Genomic DNA, 24868 nt, shown 5'->3' with positions numbered 1-24868 from the left:
ATATATGTTTATAGAAAACTAACGTTCGCGCCGATGAATAAAAATCGATTTATTTACATCATTTAATATCCCGATTGATAAAAATTTTTATTTTATCTATTTACGTTTATCCTTGACTTTGTGTGGTGGCCGGTATGACTACTAAATAAAAATAGATGCATGTTACATATTGACTTGAGTAATGTTGGTGAAATTATTGGAAAAGATTTTCGAATTATGCGGAAAAGAGGATTAATTTGCGGGGGCGAGTTTTAAACGGCGAAAAATGGTTAAATTCGATGTGAAGATACAAGTTCTATGAAAAAAAAGGGTAATTATTTAGAATTGGGGCTCCAGGAAAAAATCGTTCTTTTTTCACGCATTTGGGGTTGTTTCTGGGGGTACAAATAGTAAATTTAAGGCGGGGGAGACATAAAATTACATACGATAAATCAATGAAATCTAACCTAACTTAATCAATATGATAATTATTTAGAATTGGTAAGGTTAGGTTAGATTTCATTGATTTAATATGTATGTTATGATCTACAATTTTTGTCTAAAATATTTCCATGATAAAACTCACCGTTTTGCTGATAATTGTATTTTGAAACAATTTTACTGATTTTCAGCTTGATGGGAATTTATGTAACTTCGAATGTCTAAATCGACCGGACTATTATAACCATTAAATACGACAGTGAATCTAAAATATAAATTTAACAACTTTTTGAATCGTTATATCTCAGAAACGGTAGCTCGTAGGAAAAAAAGTATTGGCACGTTTTTTGTAGATAAATTCAAGGCCTACAATTTTTGTCTGAGGTATTTTTATGATAAAACCTACTGTTCTGCTGATAACCGCGAAAAACCCCATTTTTTCACCTTTGACCTTGAATAAAATTTTTTCCATACACGGAAATGATGGGAAATATTCAAATTCTATGTTCAATTGTATTTTGAAACAATTTCATTGATTTTCAGCTTGATGGGAATTTATGTAACTTCGAATGTCTAAATCGACCGGACTATTATAACCATTAAATACGACAGTAAATCTAAAATATAAATTTTACAACTTTTTGAATCGTTATATCTCAGAAACGGTAGCTCGTAGGAAAAAAATTATTGACACGTTTTTTGTAGATAAATTTAAGGCCTACAATTTTTGTCTGAGGTATTTTCATGATAAAACCAACTGTTCTGCTGATAATCGCGAAAAACCCCATTTTTTCACCTTTGACCTTGAATAAAATTTTTTCCATACACGGAAATGATGGGAAATATTCAAATTCTATGTTCAATTGTATTTTGAAACAATTTCATTGATTTTCAGCTTGATGGGAATTTATGTAACTTCGAATGTCTAAATCGACCGGACTATTATAACCATTAAATACGACAGTAAATCTAAAATATAAATTTTACAACTTTTTGAATCGTTATATCTCAGAAACGGTAGCTCGTAGGAAAAAAAGTATTGGTACGTTTTTTGTAGATAATTTTATGGCCTACAATTTTTGTCTGAGGTATTTTCATGATAAAACCAACTGTTCTGCTGATAATCGCGAAAAACCCCATTTTTTCACCTTTGACCTTGAATAAAATTTTTTCCATACACGGAAATGATGGGAAATATTCAAATTCTATGTTCAATTGTATTTTGAAACAATTTCATTGATTTTCAGCTTGATGGGAATTTATGTAACTTCGAATGTCTAAATCGACCGGACTATTATAACCATTAAATACGACAGTGAATCTTAAACATGAATTTTACAACTTTTTGAATCGTTATATCTCAGAAACGGTAGCTCGTAGGAAAAAAAGTATTGGCACGTTTTTTGTAGATAAATTCAAGGCCTACAATTTTTGTCTGAGGTATTTTCATGATAAAACCAACTGTTCTGCTGATAATCGCGAAAAACCCCATTTTTTCACCTTTGACCTTGAATAAAATTTTTTCCATACACGGAAATGATGGGAAATATTCAAATTCTATGTTCAATTGTATTTTGAAACAATTTCATTGATTTTCAGCTTGATGGGAATTTATGTAACTTCGAATGTCTAAATCGACCGGACTATTATAACCATTAAATACGACAGTAAATCTAAAATATAAATTTTACAACTTTTTGAATCGTTATATCTCAGAAACGGTAGCTCGTAGGAAAAAAAGTATTGGTACGTTTTTTGTAGATAATTTTATGGCCTACAATTTTTGTCTGAAGTATTTTCATGATAAAACCAACTGTTCTGCTGATAATCGCGAAAAACCCCATTTTTTCACCTTTGACCTTGAATAAAATTTTTTCCATACACGGAAATGATGGGAAATATTCAAATTCTATGTTCAATTGTATTTTGAAACAATTTCATTGATTTTCAGCTTGATGGGAATTTATGTAACTTCGAATGTCTAAATCGACCGGACTATTATAACCATTAAATACGACAGTAAATCTAAAATATAAATTTTACAACTTTTTGAATCGTTATATCTCAGAAACGGTAGCTCGTAGGAAAAAAAGTATTGGTACGTTTTTTGTAGATAATTTTATGGCCTACAATTTTTGTCTGAAGTATTTTCATGATAAAACCAACTGTTCTGCTGATAATCGCGAAAAACCCCATTTTTTCACCTTTGACCTTGAATAAAATTTTTTCCATACACGGAAATGATGGGAAATATTCAAATTCTATGTTCAATTGTATTTTGAAACAATTTCATTGATTTTCAGCTTGATGGGAATTTATGTAACTTCGAATGTCTAAATCGACCGGACTATTATAACCATTAAATACGACAGTAAATCTAAAATATAAATTTTACAACTTTTTGAATCGTTATATCTCAGAAACGGTAGCTCGTAGGAAAAAAAGTATTGGTACGTTTTTTGTAGATAATTTTATGGCCTACAATTTTTGTCTGAAGTATTTTAATGATAAAACCAACTGTTCTGCTGATAATCGCGAAAAACCCCATTTTTTCACCTTTGACCTTGAATAAAATTTTTTCCATACACGGAAATGATGGGAAATATTCAAATTCTATGTTCAATTGTATTTTGAAACAATTTCATTGATTTTCAGCTTGATGGGAATTTATGTAACTTCGAATGTCTAAATCGACCGGACTATTATAACCATTAAATACGACAGTAAATCTAAAATATAAATTTTACAACTTTTTGAATCGTTATATCTCAGAAACGGTAGCTCGTAGGAAAAAAAGTATTGGTACGTTTTTTGTAGATAATTTTATGGCCTACAATTTTTGTCTGAAGTATTTTCATGATAAAATCAACTGTTCTGCTGATAATCGCGAAAAACCCCATTTTTTCACCTTTGACCTTGAATAAAATTTTTTCCATACACGGAAATGATGGGAAATATTCAAATTCTATGTTCAATTGTATTTTTAAACAATTTCATTGATTTTCAGCTTGATGGGAATTTATGTAACTTCGAATGTCTAAATCGACCGGACTATTATAACCATTAAATACGACAGTAAATCTAAAACATAAATTTTACAACTTTTTGAATCGTTATATCTCAGAAACGGTAGCTCGTAGGAAAAAAAGTATTGGCACGTTTTTTGTAGATAATTTTATGGCCTACAATTTTTGTCTGAGGTATTTTCATGATAAAACCAACTGTTCTGCTGATAATCGCGAAAAACTCATTTTTTTGATTTTGACCTTGAATAAAATTTTTTCCATACACGGAAATGATGGGAAACATTCAAATTATATGTTCAATTGTATTTTGAAACAATTTCATTGATTTTCAGCTTGATGGGAATTTATGTAACTTCGAATATCTAAATTGACCGGACTAATAACTACAAAATTGTTTGTAGATTATTAATTTCTTCTTTTTCCAAATTATCACAGTAATAAAACATTTTTACATTGTTAATCTTATAAAATATTGATACTCGTTGTAAAATGAAAACATTTGATTTCAATTATAGACTGGAAGGTAGAAAAAATTAATTGGAAATTACTACGATTAAATAAAAGTGATTACCCCAGATTTTTTTTTCGATTATTAGATATTATGCGTAATAGAAAATTATTTTTTAAAACAGTTTACTAAGAAACAATATATTGAACAAATTAAATGACAACTATAGCTGGAATATACAGAGAGAGTTTTTAATTTGGAATAAATTCTAATTAATTTAATAATTACTGAACCTTGAAACTCCTGATTTTTTTCATACAATATTACAGTTTATTTCCATTTTGAGAAATTCTGTTTTCGTAAATTATGCTGAGTAATACTGTGTGTATAATTTATACATTCATGCCAAATATTGTTAATTTTTAGAAGATAATTGATTGAATCTTTGCATTGACAAATGTCATATGTCATATGTCATAATAGTTAATAACTTTAACTAAATGGAGAAGCCCGTGATTGCCATTTAAGCTTAAAATCGATCGAAGCCTCGCAATTTTAAAGACCTTCATCGATCTTGTTGAAAATTTGGAATTAAGTTCATCTTTCCCACCTCTTCAAACCTGACTTGGTCGCAAACTGTGCTTATTATTTTTAAGGGGTGAAAATCTTCCCTTACTCCAATAAATTGAAAACTAATGAATTAAAGCGGTAATGGGCTGTAGTTATGTTCAAATATAATAAATTTTGATTGTTTTGTATCATAATTTTAATATTTTGATATTTTACAGCTCATTTACTATTAAAAACAACCCCTCATACAAAGATTATTCAAAAAATGTGGTAAAAAACATGAAATTCTTTTTATTTTCGATCGTATTTGGAAAATTTTCTTTCTTCGAGTATAAGAAATCTTACCCTCAATATTTTTAATAATGCAACCACCAAAAACCACCCTTCAGAATAGAAAAAATTGCAAATTACTAAAGGGTAGCAGTTATAGGGCTAATTATGTTCAAGCGTGTGAAATTATTGTTGTTTTTCGACAATTTAAGTAATATTTCTATTTTTTATATGTAACTACCCTATTTTTTGCATTTATTTATACATGTGAGAATCCAGATATATAAATAAAAAGGAGACTCAGCATGTATAAAAGAATAAATACTCCAAAAAGACGTTTCGTGATTTTCCAGCATTATCTCTAGGAAAATGTATTCGGTTTTTTAATAATAACTCGGCTTCCCTTTAAGCTTTTTGCATCCATCCATACGTCATTTTGTAGGGAATTTCATAAGCTACAAAACCATGATAGTTGCAACCCTTTTCTTCAGAGAATTTTGATGTTAAAGGGTAAAAAAGACTTAGCATTGAAATCAATACTTTAAACGCTTATATCTCGCTTAATTTTCAAGCTACGTGAGTTTAAAAAAAAGCAAAATGTTCAGTAAAATAAAAGCTAAATTTTAGTTATAAAAAATTATTTCATTGATCCAATAGTTTTTGAGATATTTTGAAAAAATAAAGTTTTTTTTAAAAATCGAAAAAAAATTTTACGTTAAACAACTTTTTTCAAAATATACGTGTTCTAAACCATTCAAACTTTATGAACGTGTTATTAGGGCTTAAACAAAGATAATTTTACATGGACTACGATTAATTTTAATTTTGCCGCACATGGTGTCAAATTTACCGACATTTTTTTTTTTCAAATTCGAGTTACTTAACTTATTTTCATTATAACTCGCCTAATTTTCATGGTAGACGATTTTAAAAAAGCTCATTTTAAAGGTCTGAAAAAGTACTTTAAAAATGTTCATCACAATTTTTTATGAAAAGTTAATCGTTTTTCCGTTATTTGAGCTCAAACTTGTGCATAAATTTACGAAAAAGAAAAAATTGGCTTTCAGTGACTCATAAGCTGAATATTGTTTAAAAAATTCAATTTAAACTGACTAATTTCTTCGTTTTTCTATAAGCTTCAATTTTGTTGGGAATAATTTTTTCCCAAAAATGCGTAATTTTCGAGTTTTTCGTGAAAAAATGCTGAATAACGTGTTTTTTTAAAAATTTTCAATCGCGAATAACTCAGAAATTATTGAGTTAAATAAAAAACTTCATTCCACATTTTCTTGATAAAATTCAATTCTCTATCGATTCCCGATGTTATTTCGAAATTTCAAATTTCCACCCCCTGGGGTAGAAGCATACATTGGCATCAAATCAGATTTGTTATTTGCATCATTTTCGAGTTTCTTCAAGTCTTTTTCCATATATTTACTCTCATTGTTCTTTGTAAATAAAAGTGTATTCCATTAAAATAACAAAATTTATATTTTCTCGAATGTTAATGTTGATGAAAGTATTTTTTTTTCGTTACTTAGATATAATAAAGCGAAATCAACAACCAGACTCAAAAATTGCGTTATCTAGTGTAATTGAATTTATACATTTCAATATATATACTTTTGATAATTTGTAATAGCGATTTTAGGTACAAAAAAGTCTCAGTTCACGTCTGGTATCCCGTTTAAACCGAACTCCCTTACAGACAGTTACGTTTTACTCGTCTATTTACGTTTTATGATTCAATATTCAATTGTAACAAGTTAACGAGGTGAAATAATGATTTTTTTCAAGTTTTAAGGACTAAAATCAAATGAATTTGTCTAAATAACGTTTTAATAATCTGCATTTGATATCGGAAGAACTATAAACCGGTGCGACTTTCTTTTCTATCGTTATCGGAAATGGACGACGGCCTTGTAATTGGGTGCGTTGGCACATTATATCTCACATACTAAAATTAGAACATCTGATAGCGTTTTTTGTTTCACCCACGAAACCTTTTAAATCGGACGAAAAAACCGAATAATTTCACAAGAAAGATTTTGTTCCCGCTTCTTAAGGACTCCAATAAAAAGGGATAGAGATCTAGTGATTTGAGCGGCCATTTTACAAACTTTTATGCCAAAAAATAGCATCAGGATTCCCACGAATAAGTTTCATTCAGCTAAAACACAAAATAGCCAATTCCAGCACGAATCCTGCTTGCACGAAGTATACATGAAGTCAAACAGATTGAGATCTGGGAATATCTACATATCTAAACATTAAAATGATCATGTCAACGTAAAGATAAATGAGAATTGTATAGAATATGATGAAAAGCACCAGCGTATTCCCTCATCTTGCATTGATGACTGCTTGAAGTCGGCGCGGCATACTTTGAATCACATTCTGGTCGATGTTATCCCATTCCTGCAACAGCAATCTTCTCAGCTCCTGGGCAGTTCTTGGTGCTGGTGTGTGTCTGCGGATCAGTCGTCCCAACTCGTCCCAGACATGTTCCACCATACCTCATACCACGCTCCCCCATAGTGACCATGAAAGGCATAACAGGGTCTTCTAGCACCTCCGTAGTGTACCTATGAGAGGTTAGGGAGCCATTTTCTATGAAAACCAACTCTGTACGAGCTTGTGCAGTGATTCCCGTCCAAACCATAACTGACCCACCGCCAAATGGAAGACGCTCGTCAATGCAAACTTCAGCATATCTTTCCCCAGGTCTTCTCCACACTCGTCGACGTCCATCCGACCCATTTGAGAACAATACCCAACTCCAGTCATCATCATTCCAACGAACGTGATCTCTGGCAAATGTCAATCTTGCAGTCCGATGCTGGGGGGACCTGGAGCCATTCTTCTGCATGACAGTCCAGCAGCATAAAGTCTTCTTTTAAGGGTCCATTCACTACGTTGACATTTCTCACTTATTCCAACGGATTTCGCAGTGAAACCGCAGTAGCACCAAAAAACGGTCATCTCGTTGAGTGGTAACTCTTTTTCGCCCAGACCAAGGTCTTCTAGTGATCAGGCTCGTCTCCAGAAAGCGCTGGTGCACCCTTTGTACAACACAAAGACTAGCACCAACAATTCTTGCAGTTTCATGTTGCCTTCGACCATCTTGTAACAGCGCAACAATTCTTGCCACAACAATCGGATATAAGGGACTGTTAAATCATTACACTTTGCAATGTTTTACACAAAGAATCAACAGTAAACTGGAAAACAGGCAAGGGAAATGCGAATGTTCAATTAACACAAAGGCAGAATGACAGCTAATGACAGCTGTCAAGTGTCAGAGGGAAAAATTCGCTTAAACGTCTACTAATCCTTATCAATATTGACGCTAAGATAATTCGCAACTTCTGAAGTGTATATAAATTTAAGAATCGATGCCAAATAATTAGCGTAATGCTTTTATTAGTCCTTTACATGAGTTACAACAGTTAATCCTGAACTAAGCAACACTCGCAGAAAGATTTTGTTCCCGCTTCTCGAGATTCTTGACGCAAGCTGCGAGACACTGTAATGATTCAAGCAATGCAATGTTTTACACAAAGAATCAACAGAAAACAGGAAAACAAGGGAAATGTGAATGTTGAATTAGCGCAAAGGCACATTTTTCATCAAAATCGTATTCTAATACGTCGAATGACAGCTAATGACAGCTGTCAAATATCGGACTACTACTAATCCTTATCAATATATAAACAACTGTCACTGTCAAACAAGATCCACGGCCTACTTGTCGTACAGTAATCAATGAATGTCGAGAAAAAAACGAATGGGGCGTTAATTTTGTCCAGGAGTTTATTGCCGGTTTAACCAGTCACTTTCTGACTCATTTTATTGATAAAATTCGGAAAATTATTGAACATTATCGTTAATGAGCTTCGCTTTTCCCTACTCGTATTGGGAATTCCTTATTAAAGAAAATCAAAACATTCGAAAAGTATAAAGATTGTTGAATAATTATTAATTACCATTCATAGACGAGTATTTGAGACGAAATAGTAAAGCCCCTACGCGTTATTTGTGAAAAGTGATAAAAACAGTGAAAGTGTTTGTTCATCTATCAAAAATCGGATATTTCGAAAAAGGATTTATGTGTAAAAGTCAACAATTTCCGTAGGTAATTATTTGATATTGTTCATAGCTTTTTCGCTCTGCAAAACTACTTTTATTACGAGTTTCTACCAGTTCCGTTTCAACCCCAAAAGATGAGAATATATTTTTCGATTTTGGTACTTTCGATTCTGAAACAACAAACAATCTTGTGGGAAATAAATTATGCCAGAAGTTGTTTTACAGATTGATATAAATTGATTTGTTAAAACTGTAACAAACATAATGACAACCCCTATAAAACGTTGTTGCTTTAGCTGTTCCTAGTCGTCATATCAAGTATTATTTCATTTATAGTATTCAAATATACACTAGTGAGCAAAAAAATCGACTCAAGCGACGCCCGTGCGATCACAAGCAATTGTGGACTGAATATGATTCAGTCTGCTGTTTACCGTCGTTAACAAGTCGCGGATCTGGTAGAAAAAAAAGCATATTTCAAAGAAATTACTGGTCATTGTCGTAACATTGGTATTCAAGTCCAACAGGAGCTCCAAGAAACACGAGGACTTGCTTTGAGGACAGTCAAAGGAAGACTGCTAGTCTTGAGCCGAAAAGGCCAGCTAGTGACACCAAATTAACCCAATTTGGTCGTAAAGCCGTCTACGATTTGCCAGATAACACGCTAATTGGACTGACGACCAATGGATTTCTGTTTCCTTCTCAGACGACAGCAGAGTGTGCTTGCACGGTAGCAATAGAAGAGGACGAATCTACTGAAGACCTAGAGAAAGATTCGCGCAGTTTTGCATGAAATGAAACGTGACTTTTGGAGGAAGTTCTTGGATGATTTGGGCGGGAATTTTAAAAGAAGCAAAAGCCTAATATAAATCGTGCCCTCATTGGTATTCAAGTCCAACAGGAGCTCCAAGAAACACGAGGACTTGCTTTGAGGACAGTCAAAGGAAGACTGCTAGTCTTGAGCCGAAAAGGCCAGCTAGTGACACTAAATTAATCCAATTTGGTCGAAAAACCGTCTACGATTTGCCAGAAAACACGCTAATTGGACTGACGACCAATGGATTTCTGTTTCCTTCTCAGACGACAGCAGAGTGTGCTTGCACGGTAGCAATAGAAGAGGACGAATCTACTGAAGACCTAGAGAAAGATTCGCGCAGTTTTGCATGAAAGGAAACGTGACTTTTGGAGGAAGTTCTTGGATGATTTGGGTGGGAATTTTAAAAGAAGCAAAAGCCTAATATAAATCGTGCCCTCATTGGTATTCAAGTCCAACAGGAGCTCCAAGAAACACGAGGACTTGCTATGAGGACAGTCAAAGGAAGACTGCTAGTCTTGAGCCGAAAAGGCCAGCTAGTGACACCAAATTAACCCAATTTGGTCGTAAAGCCGTCTACGATTTGCCAGATAACACGCTAATTGGACTGACGACCAATGGATTTCTGTTTCCTTCTCAGACGACAGCAGAGTGTGCTTGCACGGTAGCAATAGAAGAGGACGAATCTACTGAAGACCTAGAGAAAGATTCGCGCAGTTTTGCATGAAAGGAAACGTGACTTTTGGAGGAAGTTCTTGGATGATTTGGGCGGGAATTTTAAAAGAAGCAAAAGCCTAATATAAATCGTGCCCTCATTGGTATTCAAGTCCAACAGGAGCTCCAAGAAACACGAGGACTTGCTATGAGGACAGTCAAAGGAAGACTGCTAGTCTTGAGCCGAAAAGGCCAGCTAGTGACACCAAATTAACCCAATTTGGTCGTAAAGCCGTCTACGATTTGCCAGATAACACGCTAATTGGACTGACGACCAATGGATTTCTGTTTCCTTCTCAGACGACAGCAGAGTGTGCTTGCACGGTAGCAATAGAAGAGGACGAATCTACTGAAGACCTAGAGAAAGATTCGCGCAGTTTTGCATGAAAGGAAACGTGACTTTTGGAGGAAGTTCTTGGATGATTTGGGCGGGAATTTTAAAAGAAGCAAAAGCCTAATAGATTTTTACTAAAACTGACGGTTCCATACGGCAGTATTTGGATTGGCCAGCGCGTAGCTCCGATTTAAATCCTATCGAACATTTATGAGTTGAACTTGATACTTTCTAGTCCATCACAAAACGGTGTTGTGCTAAAAATGATCAACGAGTCTAATTATCTTCCAAAGTTCGTCCCCAAAGTATTTTTTGTTGTGACATTGGCGCAGTCAGTAGGATTTTCGGGATTCAACGTATAGCACGTTAATTTTTCGAATTAACGATTAATCCATAGTATCGTATACCGTTTTGGGGTTCTACTTAGTTGGAAATTAAATTATTTTTCTTTTAAATAAATTCTACACTAAGTTTTGTTTATCAGTATTCATCAGTTTTCGATAAAGTGGAGTTCCGGCTTTCTAATCGATAATTTTTTCATATCGATAATCAGATGGTTCATTCGCAATCATATTTTTGACTTAGCCGCATTTATTTTGGCCTACTTAGTTTTCTGGTGAGTTATATTTAATAATAATCATAGCAAAGTTTGTAGACTATTCATTTTGACGGTTCGATTTTTTTTAATTTGACAAATTTTTAGTTTGTGGTCGTTCGGAAGCTTCATTACAACAGTTTCTTTGGGTGGCTTGGTTTTATCTGTTGATATCCCTTAACTAAATGGAAAATAAAATGTAAAATAGTTTCAATAGTTCAATGGGTCGTAAACGCGGCTTCCTTGTTGGTAAATCAAATATCATGGACTTAAATAATAATCACTTTTATGAAAAACAAATTTATTCTAAAACTATTTTTAGTATTATTGAAAAATCGGGTGAAACATTTTTTTAAAACAATTATTTGCTTAAATTGCACTAATAATTAAAATAAGTACCAGGGGGAGAACTAATAACGGGCTTTGCTCCCCGAAACACCAAAAAAATTAAACGTAAACCCCCGTTATTATTTTTTACGTGGATCGATGTCTGTGTTCAAATTTTGATGTTCGGGGTGACCTAGAAACATTTTTTTTGAATTGGAACCCTATGATATGACGTCGTAAATTGATTCCACACCCCAGCAATTTTCACTTTGGTCATAGAACTTTTTCCCAGGAATATTTTCTTGTTCAACATTGTGTGAATCCATTGTCCATATGCCCGGACATAATTTTGGAAATTTATATGGTGTGTTTTGAAAAACTTTTCGTCGACTTTCTCCTTTTTCCAATTTTTGAGGATTAATGACAATAACACGTTCATAAACTATAAACAAACTTTTAAAACCAAGAAATTTGAATTTATAGGGAAAAAATTTGACAACGTTGTGAATTTTTCAAATTTTTTTGTTTTTCTTTAAAAAAAACTCTGAGATTTTAGAAGAATTCAAGTTACATAATCTACAATTACGATAATAAAATTAAATTATCGTAATAAAGTTGATTTATTAGTTTTGGTTCAGTAACTTTTTATTTTTTGAAAAAAGTCGTTTTCCATGGATGCTCGTTTTAATAAAATATCATAAGTGGGAATTTTTAATTAACAAAAATGTAACGATGAATAAGGTTAATAGAAACTAAAAAAAAAATAGCTTAAATAAAAAATTATGAAAGAAGCAAGCGGAAATTATTTTCAGAATTTGAGATCGACCATTTGAAAATATAAATTTGAAAAAATCAATTTTGTATCCGTATTTACCCAATCGAGGGACATTTTTCATACGAAAATAAAATTCTTCAACTAATTTTGCGCATTTTTCATACTACAAACTTTGCTCTATCTCTTAAAATAAGACGTGGGGGAGAGCGGGAACTTGTTATGAAAAACGATTTTTATAAACTTGATTTTGTTCGAACAAGCTTTTGTCTATGAAACAAAATATATGAATTCTAAGCAATATTTAATTAGTTTCGTGAATACTAGATGGTGTTGTTTCATATATTTCAATAGGAGCCTAACAGTTTGAGTAGATATTTTAAAATAAAACTATTTGAAAATATAAATTTGAAAAAATCAATTTTGTATCCGTATTTACCAAATCAAATGACACTTTTTATACGAAAATAAAATTCTTCAACTAATTTTGCGCATTTTTCATACTACAAACTTTGCTCTATCTCTTAAAATAAGACGTGGGGGAGAGCGGGAACTTGTTATGAAAAACGATTTTTATAAATTTGATTTTGTTCGAACAAGCTTTTGTCTATGAAACAAAATATATGAATTCTAAGCAATATTTAATTAGTTTCGTGAATACTAGATGGTGTTGTTTCATATATTTCAATAGGAGCATAACAGTTTGAGTAGATATTTTAAAATAAAACTATTTGAAAATATAAATTTGAAAAAATCAATTTTGTATCCGTATTTACCCAATCGAAGGACATTTTTCATACGAAAATAAAATTCTTCAACTAATTTTGCGCATTTTTCATACTACAAACTTTGCTCTATCTCTTAAAATAAGACGTGGGGGAGAGCGGGAACTTGTTATGAAAAACGATTTTTATAAATTTGATTTTGTTCGAACAAGCTTTTGTCTATGAAACAAAATATATGAATTCTAAGCAATATTTAATTAGTTTCGTGAATACTAGATGGTGTTGTTTCATATATTTCAATAGGAGCATAACAGTTTGAGTAGATATTTTAAAATAAAACTATTTGAAAATATAAATTTGAAAAAATCAATTTTGTATCCGTATTTACCAAATCAAATGACACTTTTTATACGAAAATAAAATTCTTCAACTAATTTTGCGCATTTTTCATACTACAAACTTTGCTCTATCTCTTAAAATAAGACGTGGGGGAGAGCGGGAACTTGTTATGAAAAACGATTTTTATAAACTTGATTTTGTTCGAACAAGCTTTTGTCTATGAAACAAAATATATGAATTCTAAGCAATATTTAATTAGTTTCGTGAATACTAGAGGGTGTTGTTCCATCTTCATTCCATTTTCATTATAAAAACAGAAACTTATAAAACTTAACATAACCTATCAATTGAACTATCTTGAATTGTTATGAATGACAAGCTTTTGTTTGAATGAAATATTAGAGGACTCACAATATGGTTTTAAAAATGGAGGAAGCTCAAATAACATATTTAAAATTAGATAATTGAGTGAGAAATTATACATAAAGATAAGGAAACACATTTATGTTTCACAGTTTTGATGATACAGCCTTTGGTCAAATAAGAAAAGAAGATATAGTACTATGGGAGAGTTGACCCAAACCTTATCCTTAGTATATGCAGCGTTTATCCATGTTTCATCCAGGTGCTAAATAAATAACGTAATCAAATAACGTAATATTCACAATCATTTTTTATTAGCTGAAGCTTTTCAATTGGAATATAGCTAATTTCAACAACTTCATTAGCTGTATCCGTTTAAGAAAATTACGCAACAGACAATCTCACTGCATTACGTTAATACGACGCCGTCCCTGCACTACACATAATCTAGCGACTTCTGTAGCAACGCTGCACTCGCCCCCTTTCATTTGTGATAAATAATGGCGATGTTCACGTGATGATCATTCACTGATCATTGTTTTGGCGCATTATCATGATGGGGTTAACTGGATCATAATTTCCGACGATCCTGGAATCCTTTTACGAATTTTGTGGACAGATGAGGCTACGTATTTTTAACTACGTCCTCTAGTGGATTTTACACGCGTTTCTCGTGGCTACCGTTTCCCTGAATCTGTTATATAATAAGATTGACGGTGGTTCGTAGTTTTTCATTATGTTGAAACTATTTTGAGATCTGGGTTAAAATTCGAATGTTTCTGGACAAATTTGCTCGTCACATTTCCTCCACAAATGTGGACAGATATAAAATAGTAATATTTCGTTAACTATCTCACTAAAATCGATAAAACTTTCTAATAACCACAAATCTGTCACTTGTGGTTCAATTTCTCGAAAAGAAAGCGTTTATTTTCGTAGATTTCTTTTATTGTCACTGAATTAACAACTGGAATATATGTTTATATAGTTTCTTCTTCTTCTTCTTTTTCTTCTTTTTTATCGTACGCTAGGACTTAGTCCTGTGTTTGCATCAATGATCGCCTAGCTGATATTGGGATGATGAAGACCATTTTTTATACCATCTTGTAGGTGGTCGGGATGTATTCGGTTTTTCTTCATTTGCAATCTTTGACAACCGATCCTCTGACATTCCGCCCACGTGGTCTTTCCATTCCCTTCGCCGATTTCTCGCCCATTTCACCACATCTTGGATGTTACATATCTCCTTTATTTCATCAATTCTCTTGTGGTCGAATGGTGTTTTCTGCTCTGGTCTGTATCACGTATGTCATTACAAGTCTTGTATATTCCGATTTTGATCTTCTTCTTCTTCCTCTTTCAATAGGACCAGGTCCTGTTCAATCCTGTACGTTTGGCTCTCTTCCTGCTCTTGGTAGTCATATATTTCTTCTTTTTGGGCAAATAAGTTCAATTCCTCAATCACGAACCATAAAACTATGACTGTTAATTTTAATTTTGATGAAAAAACGTTAATTCAATCAATAAATACCCAATGTTGTTGCAGATATAGAAATGCTACAGAAGCTATTGTGAAAAAATTAAAACAGAAACTAGTACCGTCAAAATGATAACCATATCGTCATTCTTACCAACTTATCAACACCTGGAAGAAGAATCTTCAAAACAACCTTTATTTTCATCGACTAATATTATTAATTATGACAAAGATACAAATAAAGATTTGATTAATAACAATACGAAGAGTAAAGATTCAAATTCAATTGATAGAATTGGAAAAAACGATGATACTGAAGAAGTAAATGATATAAATAACGATACAACTATTGACAAGAATGAATATGAAGAAGAAAAACCGATTCGTGTTTATGGAAAATATAAATTCTTGTTATGGGAATTCGAAACTCCAATTATATGGTATAGTGTATTCTTTATAACGATGTGGCATATTTTATCTGTGTATTTTGTGGCGATCTATCCTTTTCCTGAAAAGATGCCTCTAACAATTTATGGTGAGTATGTATTTCTTCCAAATATTAGTTATGTGCATAAAATTCAACATTTTTAAACCAAAAAATCGGTACAAATTTTGTTTTTTGCGTTTTGCGCCGAACCTATGCAAGAATCAAAAAATGTTCAAAATAAGCTTTCATAAATTAAATTTCTGATGATCTCGAAGACTTTTTCCTCATTTTTTCAAAATCGCTTTACATGGATAAGGCCAGTTTTGATATGGAACGCCTCAATTGATGAATGCTAACAAAAAGGCTTCGAAAATAGCAACTTTGCGTTAATTCTATCTTTCATTTCCTCGCCTGTGATTGGGAGTGTTTTCAAAATTCACTTTTGATTATTCTCCCTTAAATAAAAATGAAAAAACTATTAGTAGGATTGATATTTCTGGAAAATTACTACAAGGCGTCCAGCAAAGGGTATCGGATATTTGTAACTTCAAGTAAACAAAAAATATTTGTAAACAAAATAAAAACTTTTATTGTTTTTTGATACTATACGAATTGGAAAATTATTTGGAAGATACGATGTTATCCAAATGAAGACCGTTACGTTGCTGGAAGTCTTCTAAACGGGAACGAAGATTGGCGATAACACGTCGACACAAAGCTGCCATTTCCGACCTGATGTTTTCCTTCAATTGTATTAAGTTCGTTGGATTATTTAGATAAACCTTATTTTTAAGGTATCCCCATACAAAATAGTCAAGCGGGTTAAGATCCGGGCTTCTGGAAGGCCAGTTAATGTTACCCCTTCGCGAAATGACTTTATTAGCGAATAATTCGTTCAAAACTTCCATCGGGTCATTCGAGGTATGGCAACTGGCTCCATCTTGGTGGAACCACGTTCTTGAGCTGAAACCTGCAGCTCTGGGACCAAAAACTTTCGCAATACATCGCAGTAACGGTCACTATTCACATTGATTGCTCGGCCTCGTTGATCTTCATGCAAAAAATTCCTTTAGCAGACTTAGCGGCCCAAACAACGACTTTTGGGCTTTGTAGGAGTCCTCCATGCTTTCGTCTCGGATTCTCGACTGTCCAGTACCGACAATTCTGCTTATTAACATGACGATGATGAACACGATGATTGAAAATGTGATACTTATAATATTGTTATTTATACTTTGCTCCCATTAAAAATATAACAAGCAAAGCAATTGATGGTAATCATTTTTGACATCCATACGTTTTACGTGAGTATCAGTTGTTAGTTGATTTCGTTTTAATGTTTCCCATTAAATGTATCATTAAAAGGTTGTTTCGTTATCAAGACAAATTACCCAACATAATCAGGGTTAATCAGGGTGATTTCAACCAAAAAAATAATGAAAAAATGCCCGTATCTTGGGGAAACAAATCAGTTTGTATAACACATAACATTTTTCAAAAAGAACTACAGAAAAATACGAGCAATGGAAATGAAATACAGCAACGAAAGAATTAGGTATTGAATTAATAGTTGAAACGATAAAAAACAAGTTTAGAGTGAAAAATAAGGTACTAGTTGAAGTTGTATGGGAAGCAATCCAATAACTAAGTACCCAAGATAACGTAGACTTAAGAAAAACAAAAAAAATGGTAAAAATAACCGTCTGGTGTTGTTGAAAGCTTTTCTTGGACAACCCATTATAGTTCAAATTAATGACCACAATCTCAGATGTATTCAGCAGAGTAGATTGTAAGAAAAAGTGAAAATTGCAGACGTTGTAGCGTGTAAATCTTGCAGACCTCAGTGTTTCTTGAGGACTCTCCTGGAATATTATAATAGCATCTGTTCAAACCAATTCCGAAAACCTTTTTCCATTCTGATATTATTGTAGAAATCAGTCCCAGAGTTGGATACAAAAAACAGGTTTCAGCTTGTAAACCAGCGGGCCCCAACTTAGTACATCACCAGCTCTTAAGGTCACCACAGGTCCCATATGAAACCTTTGTAGCGTGCGGTTTAAACCTCAGAAGTTTTTGGGGTCTCAACTGAAAGCCGAAGTTTTGCGGGCGGAAAAACCTCCGGAAAAAATTGAAGAAAATCGGCGTATATTTGAAACGAAAATTTTTCGTATTCGGCTTAATGGAAAATTATTTTTGATGTCTCCATTCGAAATATCTGCGAAAAAGGATACGATGTAAATCCGTTAAAAAGTTTTTAATTCATTTACTGCGCCAATAATCAATTGGTTTTGATCAAAATTTTTTTTTAATTTTCTGGGAATAGTTATACTCTTTTGTAGCCAGCTCCCCGTCTAAATATGGTTTTGAATCTTTTGTTTGACAGTTAGACATTTTAAACTGTTTCCAATCGTAAAGATTTTTTCGATTAATGAAAATTATTTACTGAATAGGATTTCCCTTGTCATTATTACTGTCTTTCCCTATTTTCAAAATGAACTCAAAATGGCTCTCTATAGTAAGATGGCGGGTCTCTATGACTACAATATAAAAGCGGTACGTGTTTGTGGGAAAGCTTAATCGGTACAGCTTCTAACACGTAAACAAATAAATGGGCTAGATAACTCGATGTAACTTGTTGTGATTTTTCATGAGAATCATCCCGAAACTCAACACACAAACATTTTTTCATCAAGTAAGTTTTTTATATCGAAAATGATTTGTTACTTTTCAGTTTGTTCTCTACTGAAAACAGATATTTAATTTTTTTGAATATAAAATTTATTTTTAAATGTCAAATGTCAATACTCGACGTTTTTGACAGTCATAAAATGTGTCAGTTTTATGACAGTTATACAAACATGTTTTTTCTACCATCGTGCGTAAAGTATGACGCTTTTGAGTGAATAAAACTTTACTTTACGCACTAGCGTCTAAAAAAACATACTTTGAGCAATAGTGCTTGAAAAAACAACTATTATTGAGGTCTCTATAGTGTAGTAGCTACAGTACGAGCCCCATATTCATCCCGAAACACAACACACAAACATTTTTTCATCAAGTAAATTTTTTATATCGAAAATGATTTGTTACTTTTCAGTTTGTTCTCTACTGAAAACAGATATTTAATTTTTTTGAATATAAAATTTATTTTTAAATGTCAAATGTCAATACTCGACGTTTTTGACAGTCATAAAATGTGTCAGTTTTATGACAGTTATACAAACATGTTTTTTCTACCATCGTGCGTAAAGTATGACGCTTTTGAGTGAATAAAACTTTACTTTACGCACTAGCGTCTAAAAAAACATACTTTGAGCAATAGTGCTTGAAAAAACAACTATTATTGAGGTCTCTATAGTGTAGTAGCTACAGTACGAGCCCCATATTCATCCCGAAACTCAACACACAAACATTTTTTCATCAAGTAAGTTTTTTATATCGAAAATGATTTGTTACTTTTCAGTTTGTTCACTACTGAAAACAGATATTTAATTTTTTTGGATATAAAATTTATTTTTAAATGTCAAATGTCAATACTCGACGTTTTTGACAGTCATAAAATGTGTCAGTTTTATGACAGTTATACAAACATGTTTTTTCTACCATCGTGCGTAAAGTATGACGCTTTTGAGTGAATAAAACTTTACTTTACGCACTAGCGTCTAAAAAAACATACTTTGAGCAATAGTGCTTGAAAAAACAACTATTATTGAGGTCTCTATAGTGTAGTAGCTACAGTACGAGCCCCATATTCATCCCGAAACACAACACACAAACATTTTTTCATCAAGTAAGTTTTTTATATCGAAAATGATTTGTTACTTTTCAGTTTGTTCACTACTGAAAACAGATATTTAATTTTTTTGGATATAAAATTTATTTTTAAATGTCAAATGTCAATACTCGACGTTTTTGACAGTCATAAAATGTGTCAGTTTTATGACAGTTATACAAACATGTTTTTTCTACCATCGTGCGTAAAGTATGACGCTTTTGAGTGAATAAAACTTTACTTTACGCACTAGCGTCTAAAAAAACATACTTTGAGCAATAGTGCTTGAAAAAACAACTATTATTGAGGTCTCTATAGTGTAGTAGCTACAGTACGAGCCCCATATTCATCCCGAAACACAACACACAAACATTTTTTCATCAAGTAAGTTTTTTATATCGAAAATGATTTGTTACTTTTCAGTTTGTTCTCTACTGAAAACAGATATTTAATTTTTTTGAATATAAAATTTATTTTTAAATGTCAAATGTCAATACTCGACGTTTTTGACAGTCATAAAATGTGTCAGTTTTATGACAGTTATACAAACATGTTTTTTCTACCATCGTGCGTAAAGTATGACGCTTTTGAGTGAATAAAACTTTACTTTACACACTAGTGTCAAAAAAAAACATACTTTGAGCAATAGGGCTTGAAAAAACAACTATTATTGAGGTCTCTATAGTGTAGTAGCTAGAGTACGAGCCCCATATGCGAAAGGTCCCAGGTTCAAGTCGTACTGATGCCATTTTTTATTTTTCTACGCAGAGAATAATTGACATATTTAATAATACGAATCCGTCTGTTGTATTTTGATAAAATTTTCGCTAGTAGAAAAAATATTGTATGCAATTCGTGTGTAAAGCCTTTTTTTTGGACTTATTCGTCGAAAAAAGTCCGAGAAGGTTTGAAGAATTGGGAAGCGCATCAAATCACTTGCAAGACGTATTGAGATTCGCGTTTGCGAGTGCTATACTACACGTGATTAGGTCCTTCTCGATCCTGCAAGCTGTTTCCCTCCTGATCTTGGCAAACGTGCGTTTTCTGAATCACCATCGATAGTAATTCCTTCGTTGTCGAGATGAGAACCAAAATGTTGATGCGGCAGCTGTTTGCTGAGGCGGCCCACGCGTCCCTCAACCAGTTCGATTGAAATAATTGAAACTGTCCCAAATATAGATAAATTGGGTCTCTAACGAGTTAATTTTTTTTATATATTTCAGCTTTCTGTATTGGTGGATTGTCAGGATTTGGTATAACGGCAGGAGCTCATCGATATTTTACGCATAGATCCTATAAAGCAAAGTTGCCATTGAAACTAATACTTCTAATGTGTTACAGCATCGCCGGACAAGTAAGTCGAATTCTATTATCAGGACAGTTCAATTAGAAAGAGATTTTCGAATCAAAATTGTCGAATTGTCAAAGGAAAAAATACGCGCGTTTATTTATTTATTCAAATCGAAGATTCTGGAGCTATCGGTGGTAATAATCATACTCGATACACTGTTCATACTAAAACACACACAATTACACTATACGACGTACGTTTCGATAACAAAGTTTATCGTCTTCAGTAACTATACCAAATTTTTTCACTATTTTCCATTCCTATGCTTCTAGTTTATTTCCTACTTGGCATTTTTCATTTTTGAGCCATCAGTTTAGACTATGAGTCTTGTTTGTCCGTTACTTTGGTATATGGTATCCGTGGTCGTATTTAGGGACACCTCATATTCCTTTAGAAGTCTTGGACGCCCAACCAAGTCACCGGGGTTGAACTGTCCTCGTATATTCGAAACATTATCCATAAATTCCAGGCAATATTGATTCATTAATTTATGTTTTTTCAGAATAGTCTCTATGATTGGGTGCGGGATCATAGAGTACACCATAAATTTAGTGAAACCAACGCAGATCCGCACAATGCGAACAGAGGCTTATTTTTTTCGCATGTGGGATGGTTGATGATGCGCAAGCATCCAGAAGTAATCAGGAAAGGAAGAAAATTGGATTTAAGGGATCTCACGGATGATCCATTGATAGCATTCCATATTAAGTGAGTAAACTTTATCTATTCTCATTCGAAGGACTATAGAAAGGATCCGAATCGAGCTGTGGTAGCACTAGGTCTCGTCCTCCGAAATTATGGATTGCTTAAAACATGAATCCTGATCACACATGATGATAAAATCTCCGGCGACTTTCATCTACGTTGCTTTACGATCTTACAGCACCGATCTTGTTCTTATTCAAATCTCGGTTGACGATGGTACCAAACGTGCAATCGCTCCACCATCAAATAGATCCAGGTCATGAAATTTAGAGCCGCAGCTACAGCAATTGGCCATGCATCGTTGCGGAAATGCTTTACGGGTGCCTTGGTAGCTGATACCACAGGCACGCACTTCTTCAAAGAAAGGAATTTCTATAAATTGACGTTCTGGGTGTACATGGGCCACGTCTGACTGTTGAGTAGGTCTCGGAATCAGTGCTGTAGGTGGGAAAGGTTTTTAGGAAAGTAACTACAACCAAAGGCACGGAAATGCTAGCTCTAGCTTTGGCTGACGATTTCTTGCTAGTATTGCTAGAACATCGACTGCCCATAGTAGCTAAGAGGCTTCCTAAGTTGTCTCCGAACCGCCATGTGGAAGCGCTTGTACTACTAGGAAATCAGAACATTCACAGAGATTTTTGTGTAGGCCTTATTACAAAATTTATAGCTATAGTTGTAACGATAATTTTATCAACGTTTCTGTTTCAGGCACTGGACTTTGATCAAACTATTCTTCTGCTTTATCTTACCGTCTTCCATTCCTCCTTTAGTATGGAAAGAAAGCTGGTTCTATAGCATCGGCGCCATTTGTTTTGTTCGATATATTCTATCTCTGAATTTCACATGGTCGGTGAATAGTTTCGCTCATCTTTATGGACACAGACCATATGACAAGTGAGTTACCAAATGTTATAATCGGTATGGGAATCTGTATCATCTTTTGAATACTTTCGGCTATATATTATTCATTGGAGCAACCATCTTGATGACCATAGTAACTTGGATCAACAACCACCATCATATGTCGCAAAGTCCACGACAACAGTTTGCTACCACGTCGTTTAAGGACAGTTTCCAGTACAACATCCCTTCGACACGTGGCAACCAGCTGATTAATGTGGCGATTTATTTCGGTGGACAACTTTTTTTGTTGTTATACCGAATTAACAAACGTCTCAGTCTCCTAATGAATCCTTGCTTCGATTCACTGTTCCACTTGGAGAAGACGAAGAGGTGCAGCTCGTGAATGACTAGCTTTTGAGGATACACGAAACTTGTACCATTGAAGGTATAATTCTTCAGAAGACTTTTGATGATTAGTTGACCAATAATTCGAATCATCAAAATCGGCCATCATCGAAAAAGATTTTGGAGGGATAACGTAGAAAGAATGCCAGAAGACAGATGGGCTGAAACTCAGACACCGAACACACGTAGACCTGTAGGCAACGAAGAGGTGGTACGAGAGCTGGAGTTCAGCTTCTCAGGAAGATCCAGGAACAAGGCCAAACGTATAGGATTTAATTGAACAGGATCTGGTCCTATTGAAAGAGAAAGAAGATAATCAGCCCGGAGACCCTTTTTCAGAGTTTAAATACTCTTATTGGTAATGCCGAGCGTGGCAGGATGATTAGATTAGATACGCTGGAAATTTGGAAAAGTCTACAATAAGTCACAAAACCTATACGCAATCAGTTTCTTTCTAGCTCAATAGTCTTGTTCATGCCTTTCATCATAATGATACCTAGCAACCGCATGTTTCCTCGATGACTGTAGCTGCGGCTCAACGTCTAATCATTTTGTTGAACAGTGACCAAATAACCTGATCGTTAACATTAAGGGCTTGGAGGCACCCATAGCTCACAGAGAATAGGAACAGGATGAATGACTTGGCCGGAGGAGGCTTCTGCGGAAGATGCTTTGAAATAATACAACTTTCGCAAGCGTTTGAACCAATCATCGAAGCATCTTTCCCATTCCGATTGAGGTACCTCCAACGCATCAACAACTACTTCAGGTGTACAAAAACGTTGATCTCGCAACTTTTTGTTGATCTGTGCGAGAAAGAAGAAATCATTTGGTTCCAAACAAGAACTGTACGACTAATCAAATCCATGGTTTGAGTTTTCAAAAACTTCTTTGTTTGAACTGATGTGTCCTGGTGGATTTGTCTCTTACGATTGGTTTCCCTGATTTTTTTTTAATACTTCTTGCCAACAAATGGTGGTGTAACATTAAAAATTTACTGTTCTACGTTGGTCTAATGGAACGGTGGCGGTACGTCCAGGTATTTCGAAAAAACAGGCGACAATTTGCGTCGAAGTGCATCGTGCGCGAACAACTTTTGTTGGATTTGGAAAACCAACTCGATATCACCAAAAGTTAGATGTCAGATGTCATATGTCAAGATGTCAATGTCAGATTTAATATATTCATATCAGTGTTGCCGTATCTCAAAACTTAGCGACTCACTTGGCTATTACAGCATCAAAATTCATACGAAAACTTTCTTTTCATTTATTTTTATTATCATCGTTTTCTTTATTTCAGGAAAATCTTCCCAGTTGAAAATGTAACGGTTTCATTTTTCGCCTTGGGAGAGGGATACCATAATTATCATCACACGTTTCCTTGGGATTATAGAGCGGCCGAATTGGGTCAGAAATTAAATATAACGACGGTGTGGTTGGACTTTTTCCAAAAGATTGGATGGGCGTACGATATGAAAGCCCCGTCCAATGAACTTGTAAGGAAAGTGGCTATTAACAACGGCGATGGGACACATTATAAGTGGGGACACGAAGTTCCCGAAACGGCCGATTGTTCTACAAAAGAAATTCGAAATACGCAATGAGTAACAAAATATTTTTATCGCTTGATTTGAAAGCGTTATTTCCAAAGAATATTTTATCAAAAATGTCGGTATTTTTAGAAACAATAAACATATTTAAGAAAATCGGAATTTTTCTTCACAAAGTTTCTTTTCTTTTGTGATTTAAATATCCTAAGTCGTAAGAAGAAGTGTTTGAAATAAACGAGGATCTAATACAGAGAAAATCAATACACAGACACAGGAAAAAATATATGAAAATGACGGAAAATGTAAGTTTTCCCCAAAGGTCACCGTCTGTCATTTGTTTAGCCTGAAGTTTAGTCTCTCGAATGCGATATCCACCATGTCCCTCGACAAACCAGAGTAGCCGTAACTGAGACTTATATAGTCCAGTCATTCAAGCTCAAAATAGTATCAAACCTCCGAATTCTTTAATGCGGCTCCGATTTCCACGAAAATTTAGAATTGAGCTCATCTCACCTTCCATATCGAAATTT

At 33.8% G+C, this 24868-nt stretch overlaps 1 protein-coding gene across 3 annotated transcripts; it reads left to right on the top strand.

Moving 5' to 3' along the window:
- On the top strand, nt 1-24392 carry LOC130895849 (acyl-CoA Delta(11) desaturase-like). Of its 3 annotated transcripts, none has more exons than XM_057803409.1 (6): nt 1-310; nt 15353-15818; nt 20706-20836; nt 21336-21541; nt 22247-22432; nt 24089-24392. In XM_057803409.1, the coding sequence occupies exons 2-6, from the start codon at nt 15413-15415 to the stop codon at nt 24390-24392; spliced, it is 1233 nt and encodes a 410-aa protein (XP_057659392.1). In that variant the 5' UTR covers nt 1-310; nt 15353-15412. The 3 variants fall into 3 exon arrangements, with proteins under 3 accessions (XP_057659392.1, XP_057659393.1, XP_057659391.1); XM_057803410.1 differs by lacking the exon at nt 1-310 and adding an exon at nt 8746-8869; XM_057803408.1 differs by lacking the exon at nt 1-310 and adding an exon at nt 11108-11301.
- The last annotated feature ends 476 nt before the right edge of the window (nt 24393-24868 follow it).

The sequence above is a fragment of the Diorhabda carinulata genome, chromosome 6 (genome assembly GCF_026250575.1).
Source record: "Diorhabda carinulata isolate Delta chromosome 6, icDioCari1.1, whole genome shotgun sequence".
Classification (NCBI taxonomy): Eukaryota; Metazoa; Arthropoda; class Insecta; order Coleoptera; family Chrysomelidae; genus Diorhabda; species Diorhabda carinulata.
The sequence above is the reverse complement of the archived record's forward strand: the minus strand, read 5'-3'. Positions and strand labels throughout refer to the sequence as shown.